The sequence below is a fragment of the Elephas maximus genome, chromosome 4, assembly GCF_024166365.1.
Source record: "Elephas maximus indicus isolate mEleMax1 chromosome 4, mEleMax1 primary haplotype, whole genome shotgun sequence".
NCBI classification, from domain to species: Eukaryota; Metazoa; Chordata; class Mammalia; order Proboscidea; family Elephantidae; genus Elephas; species Elephas maximus.
The window spans coordinates 182,501,730-182,520,223 of record NC_064822.1 but is presented as its reverse complement, the minus strand read 5'-3'; the positions used below and the strand labels follow the sequence as shown (position 1 = coordinate 182,520,223).

At 42.2% G+C, this 18,494-nt stretch overlaps 1 protein-coding gene across 2 annotated transcripts in view; it reads left to right on the top strand.

Moving 5' to 3' along the window:
• Nucleotides 1-18,494, top strand: part of FAM227A (family with sequence similarity 227 member A) — a 64,584-nt gene that overhangs the window by 22,549 nt on the left and 23,541 nt on the right. The window contains exons 7-8 of one of the 2 annotated variants that reach the window (XM_049884440.1): nucleotides 6,283-6,361; nucleotides 9,647-9,741. The exons of the other annotated variant lie outside the window; for it this stretch is intronic. Of the exons in view, the coding sequence (XP_049740397.1) occupies nucleotides 6,283-6,361; nucleotides 9,647-9,741 (174 nt within the window). The remainder of the gene's footprint in view (nucleotides 1-6,282; nucleotides 6,362-9,646; nucleotides 9,742-18,494) is intronic. 2 annotated transcript variants of the gene reach the window in all.

Sequence of the window (18,494 nt, the reverse complement as noted above, 5' to 3'; positions counted from 1 at the left end):
TTTTGGTTTCTTGCAGTAGTGTTTTGTAGTTTTCTTTGTATAGGTCTTTTATGTCCCTGGTTAGATTTATTACTAAGTATTTTATTTTTTTTAGGGGCCATTACAAATGATATTGTTTTCCTGATGTCCTTTTCATAGTTCTCTTTATTGGTATATAGGAATCCAACTGACTTTTGTATGTTTATCTAGTATCCTACTATTCTGCTGAATCTTTCTATTAGTTCCGGTAGTTTTCTCATGGTGTCTTTTGGGTTTTCTCTGTATAGCATCATATTGTCTGCAAATAGGGACAGTTTTACTTCTTCCTTACAAATTTGGATGCCCTTTTATTTCTTTTTCTTGCCTTATTGCTCTAGCTGGAACTTCCAGCACAATGTTAAATAGGAATGGTGATAAAGGGCATCCTTGTCTTGTTCCTGTTCTCAAGGGGAATGTTTTCAAGCCTCTCTCCATTAAGAATGATGTTGGTTGTTGGTTTTGTATAGATGCCCTTTATTACATTGAGGAATTTCCCTTCCATAGCCATTTTATTGAAAGTTTTTATCAGAAATGGGCACTGGACTTTGTTGAATGTAGGGCCCCTACTTATTACAGACTGGGTCATTTATTCATTTAATAAATATTAAAGATCTTAGTCAAAGAAGTCCTCTATAAGGAGAAATCATCGTCAGAGTTCTTCATCGCAAACAGGAGAATCCACCTTAGCTGATGTAAACAGAAAGGAACATCCCAAAGAATATTAGTGGTACACAGCACCCTCTAGAAGCACCAGTCCATTAGTTTCAGAGGCTACGTATGTTGCCCAAACCATGACACTCCTGCAAAGAACACTGCTGTGCACCAATGTCATTGGGAACAGGATGCTAAAAGTTCCACACTGCTTTACTTGAAAAACCAGTTGCTTCTGCAACAGTCTCTCCAAAAACTGGAGTCTGAAAAAAAAAAAAAAAATACTAGAATCTGCATAGTTCCCACTTTTTTACATTGCTCATTTCTATCTTGAAGTCTCGTGCAAGTGCAGTACATTTGAAGGGTAGAGCCTAGGTTGAATGCCTGTACCCCAGCCACAAGGAAAGCTGGAAGAGCAACTTAAGTCTTGTACTGTGAAGCATGGGTCTCATAATATGGAAAAGGAAGAACGTTTGGAACATACATGTGCTAAATATCTACCCCCATTGAACAAAAAACCCACTGCTGTCGAGTCAATTCTGTCTCATAGCAACCCTGTAGGACAGAGTAGAACTGCCCCATAGGGTTTTCAAGGAGAGATCTTTTGGTTAGCAGCTCACCTCTTAACCATTGCACCACCAGGAGGTGACATTTGAGCTGAAAAAAAAAAAAAAAACAAGGAGTCAGCCATCAGAATAGTGAATGGAAGAGCCTCTAGGAAGAAGGAACAGCATGTGCAAAAGCCCTAAGTCAAATAAATAAAAAGCTTGGCCTTGGCATATTCAGAGAACAGAGAAAAGGCCACTGATACTGGATCCCATGGAGCGTGAGGAAGAGAGGCAGGAGTTGAGGCTGGGGAAGTAGGTGGGGCCTGGATCCTGCAGAGTTGTGAAGGTCATAGAAAGGAGTATGGATATAATTTAAGTACTGTGGAAATCCATTAAAATAGATGACATGATCTGAGTTAGGTTTTTAAAAGATCACGCTGGCTTCTGAGTATAGAGAATGTATTGGTGGGTCATAGAAGACCAGTTAGGCTTAGTTTAAATAAGAGAAAGTGGTGGTAGGTGGTTAGAAGCAGACAGACCTGAAATGTATTTTAGAGATAGCTTTAAAATACACTGAGTGGGCTTTGGGAGTGAAGAGGAGAGGCGAGGAAATAAAGGAAGGAGTCAAGAATGAGTCCCAGCTTTGTGGCTTAAGCAGCTAGATGATGCCATTTTCTGAGATGGAATGCACAGAGCTTGGGGAAGGGGAAGGCTGTCAAGGGTTCAGTTCTGAACTTGTTAACTTTAAGATGCCTGTGAGACATGGAAATGGAGATGTCAAGTAGCTAGTTAGATATACAAGACTAGGCTTTGGAGGAAAGGTCTAGGTTAGAGAGAGAGACAATTTCTACCTCAGCGTTATAGATATATGATGAAATATGGGAAATGAGAATGAATGGCTACCGTGGAGCCGTAAGAAAAGGTAGAAAAGTAGACTAGGCTTGGTGCCAGAGACCTAAATCTCCACCTAAGTGATGTTACCTATCAGTTGCGTAGGTATGAGCAAATCTGAGCCTCTGTGTTCTTATCTGCAAAACGACCATCACAACTGGTACTAGCTCTTACAGATTCAATCTCTGTGTCCCATAGATTGTTGGATAGTCATGTCCTGTCATGACGTCTAATAATTTTAACCAGAATTTTGCCAAGTTCCAGAACGTGGGTACGTTAAGGGTCATAACTATAACAACCCAGATTCCTCCAGCTAATTTGTATACCTGTTAATACCAGATCTGCCAAGCCCACTGACCTTCCAGACATTCCTGGGTATCTCACGTTTGCTCATACACAGGTGATATCTCACATTTTGATCAAAAACAGGCTCCCTCTGCTATTCTGCCCCCATCCCACTCGAGCCCTCAGTGTGCCAAATCTGAGCAGTAGGGGGACTGGGTGGGGTAGATTGCTGCTTCTTCTCTGTGCTGTGGTGGGTCAGGGTGTCCCAACCCAGAGATAGCCACCCTTTGCTCACACACCTGTAGGGTGGTTGCTGGTAACAACATGAGAGGATAAATAGGACAATCCTTTGTAAGTTGAAGAGCATAGTCTTCATGAAGAGTCCACCTTATGTAGGCCCTGCTTGTTTTCTTTGCATATATCCTCTTTAGTCCTCATGGAATCGACTCAACGGCAATGGGTTTGGTTTTTTTTTTTTTAGTCCTCACAAAGGAGCCCTGGTGGTACAGTGGTCAAGCACCCAGGTGCTAACTGAAAGGTTGGTGGTACGAATCTATCAGCCACTCCACAGGAGAAAGATATGGCAGTCTGCTTCTATGACGATTTACAGCCTTGGAAACCCTATACATAGTGCAATTGTACTCTGTCCTATAGGGTTTCCATGAGTCAGAATCGACTCAACGGCAATGGGTAGTCCTTACAACATCCCTGCAAGCTCAGTAATTATTATCTTTATTTGACAAATGAAGAAACAGACTCAGAATGGTGAATAACTCACCCAAGGCCGCACAGCTGACTTCACCGGGCATCAGAAAGCTCTCAGTCCAGGCTTTTTATGCATCATCATGCTGCCTCTCCAAATAACAGGATGCCTTGTTAATAAACCCAAGCCGGCCTCCTTGTGTTTATTCTCAGCTGTACTACAGATCTCTCCGAAGCCTGTTAAGAATGAGCATGGAGGCTTCATTGAACCCTGGGAGTGTTTCCTTCTAACAAATCCAGTAACCATCTCACATTTAAAGATCAGTAGCCTTTGGACAACCAGCTGCATGATGTATGGGGAGTCCATTCTGCTTTCTCCTGCCCATTCAAATATCACATTTCTATAAAAGGAAAGCGGTTGTTGTTGAGGCTGGTGGACTGTTTGCCTCCCACATGGTAGGCCATCTGTTTAACAACTGCCAAACTCCTACTCATTCTTAAAGACGGAACCAAAGCGTCTTCTCTCCTTGGAAGCGCTCCAGCTCTCAGAATCAAGCATTCCCCACCCTGGCTTCCCATAATGTTCTGCTCATTCTGCTCTTGTTGTTGGGTGCCATCGAGTTGATTTTTGACTCATAGTGACCCCATGTGACAGAGTGGAATTACTAGTGGCAGAGCACTAGTTCCTCAATATCTACTCTCCCTTTGATCGACAGAAAGAGCACCTCTGTCAAGAATAGGTATACACACAGAAAGCAACATACTTTGATGGTTACCAGGGATGGGGGGGGTCACTTGCTAGATAGTAGACACTTGGATGAGTAGACACTTCCCCCACAATATGGGGGAAGTCAGCACAACCTGACTAAGGTAAATGAAGACACCAAAAGGTATGCAAGAATAAAGGACAATTATGGTCAATGCTAGAATATAGAAATTTTGCAACAGCAGTGATAATAACCAAAAATATGTGTGTGGTTACATAGGTAGATATGTATGCCCTATGTGTATATGTGAGTACCTGTGCATATATAGGTATATCCGTATTTTTTTTTTTGTAGGCATAAGTATATACATGTTTGAGTGTGCTGCATATATATCCTTATATATAATAATATATAATAAAACACAGTTATGGAGACTTCCTAGACATATCCAGACATTTTATAGGATTGGTTTACTGGGTTACAGAGATTGGGACCATAGTTTCATGGGACAACTCGGTCAATTGGAAAAACGTAATATGTAAAGATAATGTACTACATCCTAGTTTGGTGAGTAGCATCTGGGGTCTTAAAAACATGAGAGCGACCAACTCAGGTACGACTATTGGTCTTTTCCAATCTGGAGCAAAGGAGAATGAAGGAAATCAAAGACTGAAAAAAAAAACTAGTCCATAGGACTGATAGCCCACGTGAACTACGGCTTCATCTAGCCTGAGACCAGAAGAACTAGATGGTGCCTGGCCACCACTACCAACCGTTCTGATCAGGGACACAATAGGAGGTCCTAGAGAGAATAAGAGGAAAATGTAGAACAAAGCTCAAATTCCTAAAAAATTCCAGACTTGCTGGGCTGATGGAGACTAGTGGAGCCCCCAAGACTATTGCCCTAAGATACTCTTTTAACTTAGAATTGAAACTACTCCCAGTGGTCACCTTTCAGCCAAATAATAGATTGGCTTATAAAATAAACAGTATCACCCGTGAGGTATATATTCCCTTAAACAGTCAACTATTTGAGACCAAATGGTCAACATTTACCCAAAAACAAAGATGAGAAGGCAAGGAGGGCAGGGAAGCTAAATCAATGGAAATAGAATAAACAGAATAGAAATAATGAGAATACTGACACATTGTGAAAATTTTAACCAATGTCATGGAACAATTTGTATAAAAATTATTAAATGGGAACCTGATTTTCTGTGTAAACTTTCATCTGAAACACAATAAAATGTTAGAAAACAAAGAAAACCAAAGAGCACCTCTGATTTTTAAGTGTGCGTACACATGGCCAGTGTACAGATTACATTTCCTAGCCTCTGCTATATATATGTATGGCTGTGTAACTAAGATCCAGTTAAAGTCCATGTGCCATGTGGCAGTTTCTGGGAATCTTCTTTAAAAGACAGCTGGTATGGACCCTTCGTCTCTTTGTCCTTTCCTCCATCCTGCTGTCTGAAATGTGTGATGACTGGAGCTCCAACTGCTGTCTTGGACCCTAAGGACAAGGGCCCCACCTTAGGAAAGGTGAAACTGTGAGCTGGGAAAAGTCAGAGTCCCAAAGGACTTAGTAGAGTAGAACCAATGTTATGAGCCTGGATTGCCTATCTTCAGGCTTTATGTGGGAGAGAAATTTCTACCTAGTTTGAGCCACGGTTGACTCTCTGTTACTCACATCAAACTTAATCCTAACATATTAATGCTCTAATAAATATGTGATACTTTCTTTTCACACCTTAGTGTGATTGTCAGGAGTCCCTGGGTGGCACAAGTGGCTGAGCGCTCAACTGCTAGCTGAAAGGTTAACATGCCTGGTGATCTGCTTCCAAAAGGTCACAACCCTGAAAACCATATAGTGCAGTTCTGCTCTGCATAGATGGGCCTACCATGAGTCAGCATCAACTCCATGACAATTAACAACAACAATGTGATTGTCTGTTTACTGTGATCTCCCCCTGCTAGTCTGGGAGCTCCTTAGCACGGGGACTAGATGTCATTTTGTGCCCAGTGCCAGGCACCTTAGTAGTTGTTGCTCAATTAAAGGTTTACTGGAGGAGGCATGGTGAGAGATTGCATGAACAATGATAACAACTTTTAAGAAGTACTTATCATGAATAGCCACCCTTCTCGGTGCTTCGGATGCATTAGCTGACTTCATCCTCACAAGAATCTGACAAGGAAACCAAAGCAGTAGAGGGGTTCAGTGACTTGCCAAAGATCAGCAGCTGTTGAGTGGCTGAGCTGGGACTTGAACCCCAGCCTGCTACAGCCCCCGGCCCATATGTTTTCCAAATCAGCTGCTTCTCTCTGCTGTGCTCCCAGGTGGAGGTGGAGTTTTCAAGCTGTGCATGTACTTTGCCATGTACTCTTCAATCTAAGAAATTGCATGTATTACTTTTTTTGTGTTCCTCTCATCCTCTCACTACTAGTTTTACTAAGTTTTTCTTCTTTTTTCTTCCCTTGAGTCTTCTTGTGTGAGTGACAGGGGCTCTTCATATAAGAAGAGTTCAGGAGGAAGCTCACAAGCACAGAAGACTACAAAAGGTACATTGACTACCAAAAAGGGACATGTAGGCTTCTGACTTTCCTATTGTCTCAAAAACTCTGGTTTCTCAGGTGTGTTTGAACATAAAATCGCCACCCTAGTTTCCACAAGTAGTTCTAGTCTGGGTCTTGCCCCAAGGGACAAGGGAGTGTAATTGTCCTTTCAGTTCAGTAAGCATTGATTAAGTTCCATTTTTGTGATGGTGAGTTCAACACAGTACTAATAGCTGTAGGGAAGAGAGGTTGTTGGCACTGGTAGAAAATAAATTTAAGACAGGATTGCTGCTCCCCTCCCCCACCAGAAACCAGCGTTTATTGAGGTAGGAGCTCTTAAGTTATCATTCGAGGCAGTTCACACATGCCATCATTATTCCCCAAAATTAAACTATCCTTTCTCTTGAGGGAGCTATGGAGGAGATTCAGAGAAGTCAGTCACTTCCCCAGAGTTTCCCAGTGGTAAGAGGCGCAGCTGAAATTGGAATTCAGAAGTCCGCTCTGCCTCTCTGCTATCCATTACAACCAGCATCCCAGCCACTTTCTGCATTTCTTAGAAACAAGCACAGAGATTCCTGCTCTTTGAGGAAGGAAGCAGATATCTCAGAAGAGGTGAAGGCCTCATCGGTGGCCTCAGTGTCTATCCACCTGAGAAGTCTCAGGACTATCCTTAACCTCTGGAGACCATGTCCAATCACTCTTCAGTCTGCCTCCCCCAGGTTTCTCAGGGTTGACCCTTCCTCTCATCCACATTGTTTTAAAAGCCACCACTTAGCAAATACTTGATCGTACCGTGTATAATCTCATAGAATCGTCATGACAACTCTCTCAGATTATTGTTGCTGTTAGTTGCTGTTGAGTCAACTCCAAGTCACAGTGACTTTATGTATCTCAGAAGGAAGTGTTGCCCGGTCCTGTACCATCTTCATGATCACTGGTATGCTGTAGCTATTATGTCAGTCTGTCTCATGGAGGGTTTCCTTGTTTTCGCTGACCCTTTACTTTACCAAACATGATGCCCTTTTTAAGTGATTGGACTGAAAGGTACTATTTATTATCCCCATTTTACAGATGGAAAAAATGAGGCATAGAAATCTTCCCCAAGATTACACAACTACTGTCTTAGTCTTCTAGTGTGGCTATAATAGAAATACCACAAGTGGATGACTTTAACAAACAGAAGCTTTTTCTGTCATAGTCTAGGAGGCTAGAAGTCTGAATTCAGGGTAACAGCTCCAGGGGAAGGCTTTCTCTCTCTGTTGGCTCTGACAGAAGGTCCTTGTCATCAGTCCTCCCCTGATCCAGGAGCTTCTGAGGGGTAATATTGTAGATTGAGTCCTGCCTCATTAATATTGTAGATTGAGTCTTGCCATATTAACATAACTGCCTCTAACCTGCCTCGTTAATATCAGAGAGGTAGGATTTATAACACATAGGAAAATCCCATCAGATGACAAAATGGTGGACAATCACACATCACTGGGAATCATGGCCTAGTCAAGTTGACACACATTTTTGGGAACATAATTCAGTCCATGACCTAGGATCTGTTAGATCTGTTTCTGTCTGCACCTGGTGCTCAGTTCTGGACTTTATGTTGCCTCTGAGTTTAGGGGAAACCCTGGTGGTGTAGTGGTTAAGTGCTACGGCTGCTAACCAAAGGGTTGGCAGTTCGAATCTGCCAGGCGCTCCTTGGAAACTCTATGGGGCAGTTCTACTCTGTCCTATAGGGTTGCTATGAGTCAGAATCGACTCGACAGCACTGGGTTTGGTTTGGGTTGGTTGATACAGGAGGAAAATAATCCAGGAAGCTCATTGCCAGATGATTCATATTTTGAGTTCTGGTTTCCTTCTTCAATTCATCTGTTACCATTTACTTTTCAGAGTCTTCAAGTAGCTACTCCACGTAGTCTGTCTAGGGTTTTCAGGTGCATTCAGTGGGAGATAGGGTGGAATGTGCTTACTCCATCTTAATTGGAACTGCAGCTCTGATGAGAGTTTTTTGGTCCCCTCTTTTTTTCTTATTTTTACTTCATTTTATTCTATATTTTGAAAGTTATATGTATAATTCGTTGTAGTGGTTCTCAACCAGGGGCGATTTTGCACTGCCCCCCCCCCAACCCAGCAGACATTTAATAGTGTCTGAAGACACTTTTGGTTGTCATGTCAAAGGAAGAGTTTGCTACCGACATGTAGTGGGTAGAGGTCAGAGATATGGCTAAACATCCTACAATGTACAGGACATCCACCCGCAACAAAGATTATTTTATAATCTCCTTTAGCATTCCCTTTATCACAGGTCTCTGGGTAAGTTTCCTTGCTGTTGTTTTAGGTGCCATCAAGTCAGTTCTGACTCATAGGGACCCTGTGTACAACAGAACAAAACACTGCCCCACCCTGCACCATCCTCACAATCATTGTTATACTTAAGCTCATTGTTACGGCCACTGTGTCAATCCATCTCACTGAGGTCTTCCTCTTTTTCACTGACCCTCTACCAAGCAAAATTTCGTTAGTTTTTGTTTTTCTGCAAATATCTTTATTTCATCTTTATTCTTGAAAGATAGTTTTGCTAGGTACACAAATCTAGCTTAACAGTTTTCTCTCGAAATTTTGATTATACTGTTTGATTCTCTTCTGTCTTCCACTGTTGCTGCTGAGAACTCTGCTGTCATTCTAATTGCTATCCATTTATAGGTGACTGTTGTTTTCTCTCTGCTTATCTTTAATATCTTCTCTATTAAGCCTTTCTTTTAGATAAACCAAAAATTGTGTAAGAGTTGGGTCCTTTTTTTTTTTTTAATTGATGTGGCTCAGCGTTTTAAAAACCTTTTGATCTCTCCTTTCTGTTCATCATCTATACTGTATCCTGTAGAGAGTTCTATCATGGCACCTGAGTCAGTGTTCACTCACTATTTACGTGTCTTTTTCTCTCTCATGAAACTGTGAGTTCCCTGAAGTTAGTCTACTTCCAGCACCTAGCATGGACCCAGCACATAGTAGATGCTTAGTAAATGTTTGTGGATGAATGAATAGATGGATGGATAGATAGAAGAATGGACAGATAAATAAGTAAAGGGACAAATATATGGTTGCAGGTGTATGTCTGGTTAAAATGCAAGTGATATTGTATGGATTTACCTGCACTGTTTCCTCTAGCATCTTCCAGTGATCTGAATACATTTTCAGACTAATGGGAAGATGAGATCTACCTAATGCTTTTTCCCATCACAGCTGGAAAGCTCCAATTGCCTTTGTTTTATTTATTTATTGCTAATATTCTCTTGACAGAGCATCACCGTCAAGCAATGATCTTGAGGAAAGTTACAAATCAAGTCAAGAGAATATCAGAAGCAAGGCAACATGAGGCTATGTTATCTAAACAGGTGAGGACACGACTGGAAATTTAAGAGTGGAGGTAATTTAAAAGAGGACTGATGTGGCTAGAAAAACTAGCTCTGTAAAGACGTCAGGGTAAGAATTGGGGTATTGCTGATAGTAGATGCAAGGCAATCTAAGAGTAATTCCTAAGGTAGGTACAAGTCAAGAGAGCATTTTGTCTGGATTTCTTCAGAGGTTTAAATTTACCTGCTTGAAACTCAAAACCCAGGGTGCGATGGAGAGAAAGAGAGCGCTGCCAACTTCTGTCACTCAGTTTCTTTATTCCTCTGAGCCTCAGTTTCCTACTCTAACAAAATGGGACAGTAATTCCTAGATGAGTCAGTTTGTTTTACTGTGGGGGCTTGTGTGTTGTGATGCTGGAATCTATGCCACTGGAATTCAAATACCAGCAGAGTCACCCATGGTAGACAGGTTTCAGCTGAGCTTCCAGACTAAGACCGACTAGGAAGAAGAATCTAGTGGTCTACTTCTGAAAAAAAAATTAGCCAGTGAAAACCTTATGAATAGCAGCCAAACATTGTCTGATATAGTGCAGGAAGATAGTCTCTCAGGTTGGATGGCACTCAAAATACAACCAGGGAAGACCTGCCTCCTCAAAGTAGAGTCAACTTTAATGACACGAATGGAGTCAAGCTTTCGGGACCTTCGTTTGCTGATGTGATATGACTCAAAATAAGAAGCAGCAGCTGCAAACATCCACTAATAATCAGAAAATGGAATGTGTGAAGTATAAATCTAGGAAAATTGGAAGTTGTCAAAAATGAAATGGAACGCATAAACATCAATATCCAAGGCATTAGTGAGCTGAAATGGACTGGCACTGGCTGTTTTGAATCAGACAATCATATAGCCTACTATGCCGAGAATGACAACTTGAAGAGGAATGGTGTTACATTCATCGTCAAAAAGAACATTTCAAGATCTATCCTGATGTCCAACGCTGTCAGTGATAGGACAATATCCAAAAGCTTACAAGGAAGACCAGGTAACGCGACTACTATTCAAATTTACACACCAACCACTAAGGACAAAGACGAAGAAATTGACTTTTACCAACTTCTGCTATCTGAAATTGATCAAACATGCAATCAAGATGCATTGGTAATTACCGATGATTGGAATTTGAAAGCTAAAAACAAAGAAGAAGGATCAGTAGTTGGAAAATATGGCCTTGGCAACAGAAACAACACTGAAGATCGCATGATAAAATGTTCAAGACCAATGACTTCTTCATCGCGAATATGTTTTTTCAACAACGTAAATGGTGACTCTACACGTGGACCTCACCAAATGGAATATATAGGAATCAAATCAACTATATCTGTGGAAAGAGATGATAGAAAAGCTCAATATCATCAGTCAGAACAAGATCAGGGGTAGACTGTGGAACAGACCATCAATTGCTCACATGCAAGTTCAGGTTGAAGCTGAAGAAAATTAGAACAAGTCCGTAAGAACCAAAGTATGACCTTGAGTATATCCCACCGGAATTTAGAGACTATCTCAAGAATAGATTTGACTCACTGAACACTACTGACCAAAGACCAGATGAGTTGTGGAATGATATAAAGGACATCATACACGAAGAAAACAAGAGTTCATTAAACAGACAGGGAAGAAAGAAAAGACCAAAATGGATGTCAGAAGAGACTCTGAAACTTGTTCTTGAACATTGAGTAGTAAAGCAAATGGAAGAAATGATGAAGTACAAGAACTGAACAGAAGATTTCAAAAGGCAGCTCAAGAAGACAAAGTGAAGTATTATAATGACATGTGCAAAGACTTGGAGTTAGAAAACCGAAAGGGAAGAACACTCTCAGCATCCCTCAAGCTGAAAGAACTGCAGAAAAAATTCAAGCCTCAAGTTGCAATGGTGAAGGATTCTATGGGGAAAATATTAAGTGACACAGGAAGCATCAAAAGTGGATGGAAGGAATACACAGAGTCACTGCACCAAAAAGAATTGGTTGACATTCATCCTTTTCAGGAGGTAGCAAATGACCAAGAACCAATGGTACTGAAGAAGAGGTTCAAGCTGCACTGAAGACACTGGCAAAAAGCAAGGCTCCTGGAATTGATGGAGTTGATGTTTCAACAAAAGGATATAGCACTGGAAGTGTTCATTTGTCTATGCCAAGAAATTTGGAAGAGACTTCTGGCCAACTGACTAGAGGAGATCCATATTTGTACTCGTTTTGAAGAAAGCTGATCCAACAGAATGTGGGAATTTTTAAACAATATCATTAATATCACATACAAGTAAAATTTTGCTGAAGATCATTCAAAAGCAGCTGCTGCAGTACATCGACGGAGAATTGTCAGAAATTCAGGCCGGATTCAGAAGAGGACGTGGAACCAGGGATATCATTGCTGATATCAGATGGATCCTGGCTGACAGCAGAGAGTACCAGAAGGATGCTTACCTGTGTTTTATTGACTATGTAAAGACATTTGACTGTGTGGATCATAACAAATTATGGATAACATTGTGAAGAATGAGAATTCCAGAACACTTCATTGTGCTCATGAGAAGCCTGTACCTAGATCAAGAGGCAGTTGTTCAAACAAAACAAGGGGATACTTAGTGGTTTAAAGTCAGGAAAGGTGTGCATCAGGGTTGTATCCTTTTACCATACCTATTCAATCTGTATGCTGAACAAATAAACCAAGAAGCTAGACTGTATGAAGAAGAACGGGGCATCAAGATTAGAGGAAGGCTCATTAACCACCTGTGATATGCAGATGACACAGCCTTGCTTGCTGAAAGTGAAGAGGACTTGAAGCACTTGATGATGAAGATCAAAGACTACAGCCTTCAGTATGGATGACACCTCAACATAAAAACCCTCACAACTGGACCAATAAGCAACATCATGATAAACGGAGAAAAGACTGAAGTTGTCAAGGATTTCGTTTTACTTGGATCCACAATCAATGCCCATGGAAGCCACAGTCAAGAAATTGATGCATCGCATTGGGCAAATCTGCTGCCAAAGACCTCTTTAAAGTGTTGAGAAACAAAGATGTCACCTTGAAGACTAGGGTGCACCAGACTTAAGCCATAGTGTTTTCAGTCACCTCCTATGCATGCATAAGCAGGAGGATGAATAAAGAAGACCAAAGAAGAATTGACGCCTTTGAATTGTGGTATTGTGGCAAAGAATATTGAATATACCATGGACTGCCAAAAGAATGAACAAGGAGAGGCAGGGCCAAGATGGCGGAGTAGCCAGATGCTTCTGGTGATTCCTCTTACAACAAAGACCTGAAGAAAACAAGTGAAACGATCATATTTGTGACAAGCTAGGAGCCCTGAACATCAAAGGCAAAGTTAGAAAATGGACTGAGCGGCAGGGGGAGGAAGAGACAGTTCAGAAGCAGAGAGGAGTTGCCAGACCTGAATTGCCGGGAACCCTCAGGCATCATTCCCTGGAGCAACCGCAGCAGCGCTGGTGGTAGCATCCTGGATGCAGTTTCCTCGGGAGAGACAGCCAGCTGCACAGCCTGCTCACACCTCCGGAACCGAGAAGAACAGTGCTCTTGGCAAAAGCTAAGTACTTGCATATATTTTACCGTCCCCCAGCCCCCAAGCCGTCTTCAGTGGCCGTGGATTTTCCTGGGCCTGCTGAGCGCTCTGAGCCATTCTCCCGGCCTTGGAGAAGGAATAAATTCACAAATGGGGGAAAAAGATAATTTGCCAGCTCCACTAACCTGGGGAACTCAGGACAGAATTGGCTCCTGTCCAGGCATAAATGGTCCATGGACTTTGAATACCTTTCCCACCTGCATGGACCTGTGTGGGCCTATTTCAAGAGAATAGGCCCTTGTTGACAGACTGCAACTGTTTCTCCATTCTCGACCTTGGGTTCTCTATTACCAGATTTCCTGTTCCCTCCTGCCTTCTAGTCCTTGCCCCTGGGCTGGTGTGCTGCTTCAGTCTTGTTTTGTTTTAGGGCCTCTGTAATCTTTGGCTGAAGGGTGACCCTCAGGAGTGACTTCATTACTGAGCTGTAAGGGTGTCTGGGGACCATACTCAGGTTTTCTCCAGCCTCTGTCATCAGGCCAGTAAATCTGGTCTTTTGTGTGTGTGTGTGTGTTAGTTAGCATTTTCTTCTATGTTTTTCCCTAGTTCTGTCTGGAACCCTCTATCCTGATCCCTGTCAGAGCAGTTGGTGGTGGTAGCTGGGTACCATCTAGTTATGCTGGACCCAGTCTGATGGAGGGTGTGGTAGTTGTGGTCCATTAGTCCTTTGGACTAATCTTTCCCTTGTGTCTTTGGTTTTCTTTATTCTCCCTTGCTCCAGACGGGGTGAGACCAGTGGAGTATCTTAGATGGCTGCTCACAAGCTTTTAAGACCCCAGGCACTACTCACCAAAGTCGAATGTAGAACATTTTCTTTATAAACTATGTTATGCCAATTGAAGTAGATGTTCCCAGAGACCTTGGTCCCCACAGTCCTTAGCCCAGCAATTCAGTCCTTCAGGGAGTTTGGATGTGTCCATGGAGCTTCCATGACCCTGCCCTGGACAAGGTGCACTGGCTTCCCCAGCACCGTACACTGTCTCACCCCTCACCAAAGTTACCACCCATCAATTGTCTGTTTACTGTTTTTCCATCCCCGCCCCTCCCCTCCCTCATAACCATCAAAGATTCTTTTTGTGTGTAAACATTTTCATAAGTTTTTATAGTAGTGGTCTCATACAATATTTGTCCTTTTGTGATTTGATTTATTTCACTCGGCATAATGCCCTGCAAGTTCATCCATGTTGTGAGATGCTTTGCAGATTGATCATTGTTCTTTATCGTTGCGTAGTACTCCATCGTGTGTATGTACCATAGTTTGTTTATCCATTCATGTGTTGATGGGCATCCAGGTTGTTACCATCTTTTTGCTACTGTGAACAATGCTGCAATGAACATGGGGGTACATATATCTATACGTCTGACGGCTCTTATTTCTCTAGAATGTATTCCTAGGACTGGGATTGCTGGATCGTATGGTATTTCTATTTCTAGCTTTCTAAGGAAGCACCAGATCGTTTTCCAAAACATTGGTACCATTTTGCATTTCTACCAGTAGTGCATGAGAGTTCCAGCCTTCCCGAATTGGCTGTATTCTTTTTTTTCTTTTTGTCGTTGTTGCCTTTTTTTAAGTTGTACTTTAGATGAAGGTTTACAGAGCAAACTAGTTTCTCATTAAACAGTTAGTGCACATAGTGTTTTATGACATTGGTTAACAACCCCACAACATGTCAACACCCTCCCTTCTTGACCTTGGGTTCCCTATTACCAGTTTTCTTGTCTCCTCCTGCCCTCTAGTCCTTGCCCCTGAGTTGTTGCACCCCTTTTTAGTCTCATTTTATTTTATGAGCCTGTCTAATCTTTGGCCAAAGGGTGAACCTCAGGAGTGTCCGAAGGCCATACTCTTGGGGGTTTCTCCAGTCTCTATCAGGCCAGTAAGTCTGGTCTTTTTTTGTGAGTTAGAATTTTGTTCTACGTTTTTCTCCAGCTCCGTTTGGGGCCCTCTATTGTGATCCCTGTCAGAGCAGTCAGTGGTGGTAGCCGGGCACCATTTAGTTGTACTGGACTCAGTCTGGTGGAGGCCATGGTAGATGTGGTCCATTAGTCCTGTGGACTAATCTTTCCCTTGTGTCTTTAGTTTTCTTCATCCTTCCTTGCTCCTGAAGGGGTAAGACCAGTGGAGTATCTTAGATGGCCACTGACAGGGTTTTAAGACCCCGGAAGCTACTCACCAAAGTAGAATGTAGAACATTTTCTTTATAAACTGTGTTATGCCAATTGAGCTAGATGTTGCCAAGACCATGGTCCCCATGGCCCTCAGCCCAGCAATTTGGTCCCTCAGGGAGTTTGGATGTGTCTATGGAGCTACCGTGACCTTGCCTTGTACAAGTTATGCTGGCTTCCCCAGTATTGTGTACTGTCTTACCCTTCACCAAAGTTACCACTTATCTATTATCTATTTAGTGTTTTTCCATTCTAGCCCCTCCCCTGCCTTGTAACCATCAAAAATTGTTTCTTTTTGTGTGTAAACCATTTCATGAGTTTTTATAGTAGTGGTCTTATACAATATTTGTCCTTTTGTGATTGACTAATTTCACTCAGCATAATGCCCTCCAGATTTATCCATGTTATGAGATGCTTCACAGATTCATCGTTGTTTTTTAGCGTCGCATAATACTCCGTTGTGTGTATGTACCATAGATTGTTTATCCATTCATCTGTTGATGGGCATCTAGGTTTCCATCTTTTTGCTATTGTGAACAATGCTGCAATGAACATGTGTGTGCATATGTCTGTTTGTGTGATGACCGTTATTTCTCTAGGATATATTCCGAGGAGTGGGATTGCTTGAGCGTATGGTATTTCCATTTCTAGCTTTTTAAAGAAATGCCATATCACCTTCTGTAGTGGTTGTACCATTTTACATTCCCACCAGCAGTGCATAAGATTCATTCCTAACTTTTTTTTTTTAGGGGCTATTATAAATGGTATTGTTTTCCTGATTTCCTTTTCATCATTCTCTTTATTTTATTGGTGTTTAGGAATCCAACTAATTTTGTATGTTTGTCTTGGGTAACCCAGTCTCTTAAAGTGTAAACAGCAATTCTTTGGTAGGATTTACAGATTTCAATAGAAGAACAAATTCTAGATAAAACTTATTAACTTGCCAGAGTCTCAGATGGAAGAATCTCAGACCCTCTGACAAAACCTGACCACCAAACAAGAGTTCCCCAAAGAGGAAAGAAAAGATAATGCAAATATTAACTCATTTTCCCAAAGTCATCATTGACATTCCAAATTACTTTTGGTATATTCAGTTTACTGCATTTTTTGAAGATGAACCCCAGACCAGCATCCCAGTAGGGTGAAGCTCCATGCCCACTTCTCTTAGATGCCAAGGTTTCTATTCCCTTAGGTTGAAACTTCGGTTTCTGAAATTCCTAGCAGGGAGTCTGCTGTGGGGTTCGGTCAGTGTACCTACGTTGCATGAGAGTTTTCTTGTGGCTGGTGCACAGCCTAACGCTCTGGTCCATCTCATGTCCCAGCTTAGCCTTATATGAGCTTCTTCTGTTGGTAGTAAGTACCCTAGATGTCCTTAAAGTGCCCAGTTCATGCCCACACATTTTTGTGGCTTAAAAAACTGGATTACTTTGTAAGAACCATACAAAACCTAGTTTCATTCTTTCTGAACCTAGTTCATTCTGCCGGCTAGAGATCTCATCTCTTATAATTTACAATGAATTTCAATTAAGCAGCCAAGCTGCAAGACAAAATGTGGAGCTGAAGACCTGAAAGTTCTTACCACGGCTGCATAGAGACTGAAGAGAAACAGGGCACAAAAAAGAATGCTCTATGGTATGGGACCAGTTCCTGATTTTCTCCAAAGATTTGGGGGATGTGGAAAGATGTCTTCAGGGTCCTGCCTCCCTTTTATTGTAAAGCAGTAGTTTCATTAAGGAACTTAAGGTTACTTTCAGCGAATTTTTGATACAGTGTCTTTCATTTGTGGCTGTAATTTTATGTTAAAGAGGATTGGGGTGGGATTGTAACACCCTCACTAAGGTCACATCCCTGATCCAATGAAAAGGGGGTTTCCCTGGAGTGTGGCCTGCACCACCTTTTATCTAAAGGTGGTAAAAGGAAAGGGAAGCAGGCAGAGAAGGGGGACCTTATACCACGAAGAAAGCAGTAGCCGGGAGCAGATTGTGTCCGTTGGACCTGAGGTTCCTGCGCGGAGAAGCACCTAGTCCAGGGAAAGATTGATAAAAAGACCTCCCTCCAGATCCAGCAGAGACAGAAAGCCTTCCCCTGGAGCTGACACCCTGAATTTGGAATTCTACCCTACTAGACTGTGAGAAAATTAATTTCTCTTTGTTGTTGGCTGTACTCTTAATGGAAGTAGATCACCAAGCTTTTCTTCCATGGTAACACTGGGTGGATTCGAACCGCCAACCTTTAGGTTAGCAGTAACACACAAACCGTTTGCACCACCACTTACATCCCCTCAGTGTTTAAGCAGTGAAGCTTTTGAGAAGCACTGAGGCATGGTGGGAAAGACAGACAGACACAGGTTCAAGTCTTGGTTCTGCCTCTCACCAACTGTATTGCTAGATTAAATTGTTTAACTTTTCTGACCTTCATCTCGGTGTGGGGAAAATAAAGCCCAACAGTGTTATGGTCCTTAATGCTGAAACCGCTGGTGGGTTTGCTGTGGAGATAGGAAGAAAGGAAATGGGTGATTGTGTACTATTCCCGTCTTCTAGAGTGGGAATCCCAGCAGTAGAGTAGAGGGTGGCTGCTTTTAACAGGAAGGGGAAGCAGCTGAGAGCCTAGGGCCTGGCAGGAAAAAGTGGAAGGAAAGTGCCAGAGGGAACTGGCTCAGCCATTGACCAGCCCCCCTGAGCTGTTCCTCCCCAAGTCCTCCCACCTGAAGAAAATGCCACCTAAACCCTGGTACTTATTCCTGACTCCTTGCATTCTCTCATACCCACATCCTGTCCATCGACAAATCCTGCCAGTCCTGTTTTCATCATTTATTGTAAATTTGATCACTTCTCACCCTCTCTGAAACTCCTAAGCCTTAGGCCCTGTCAGCTCTCCCTGAGCAACTACAGGGGCCTTCTAACTGCTCTTGCATCCACTCTTACCCATCGCGCTCATTTCTCCTCACAGCAGTCAGAGGGGTCTTAAAAAACTTAATCAAGTTATGTGTTA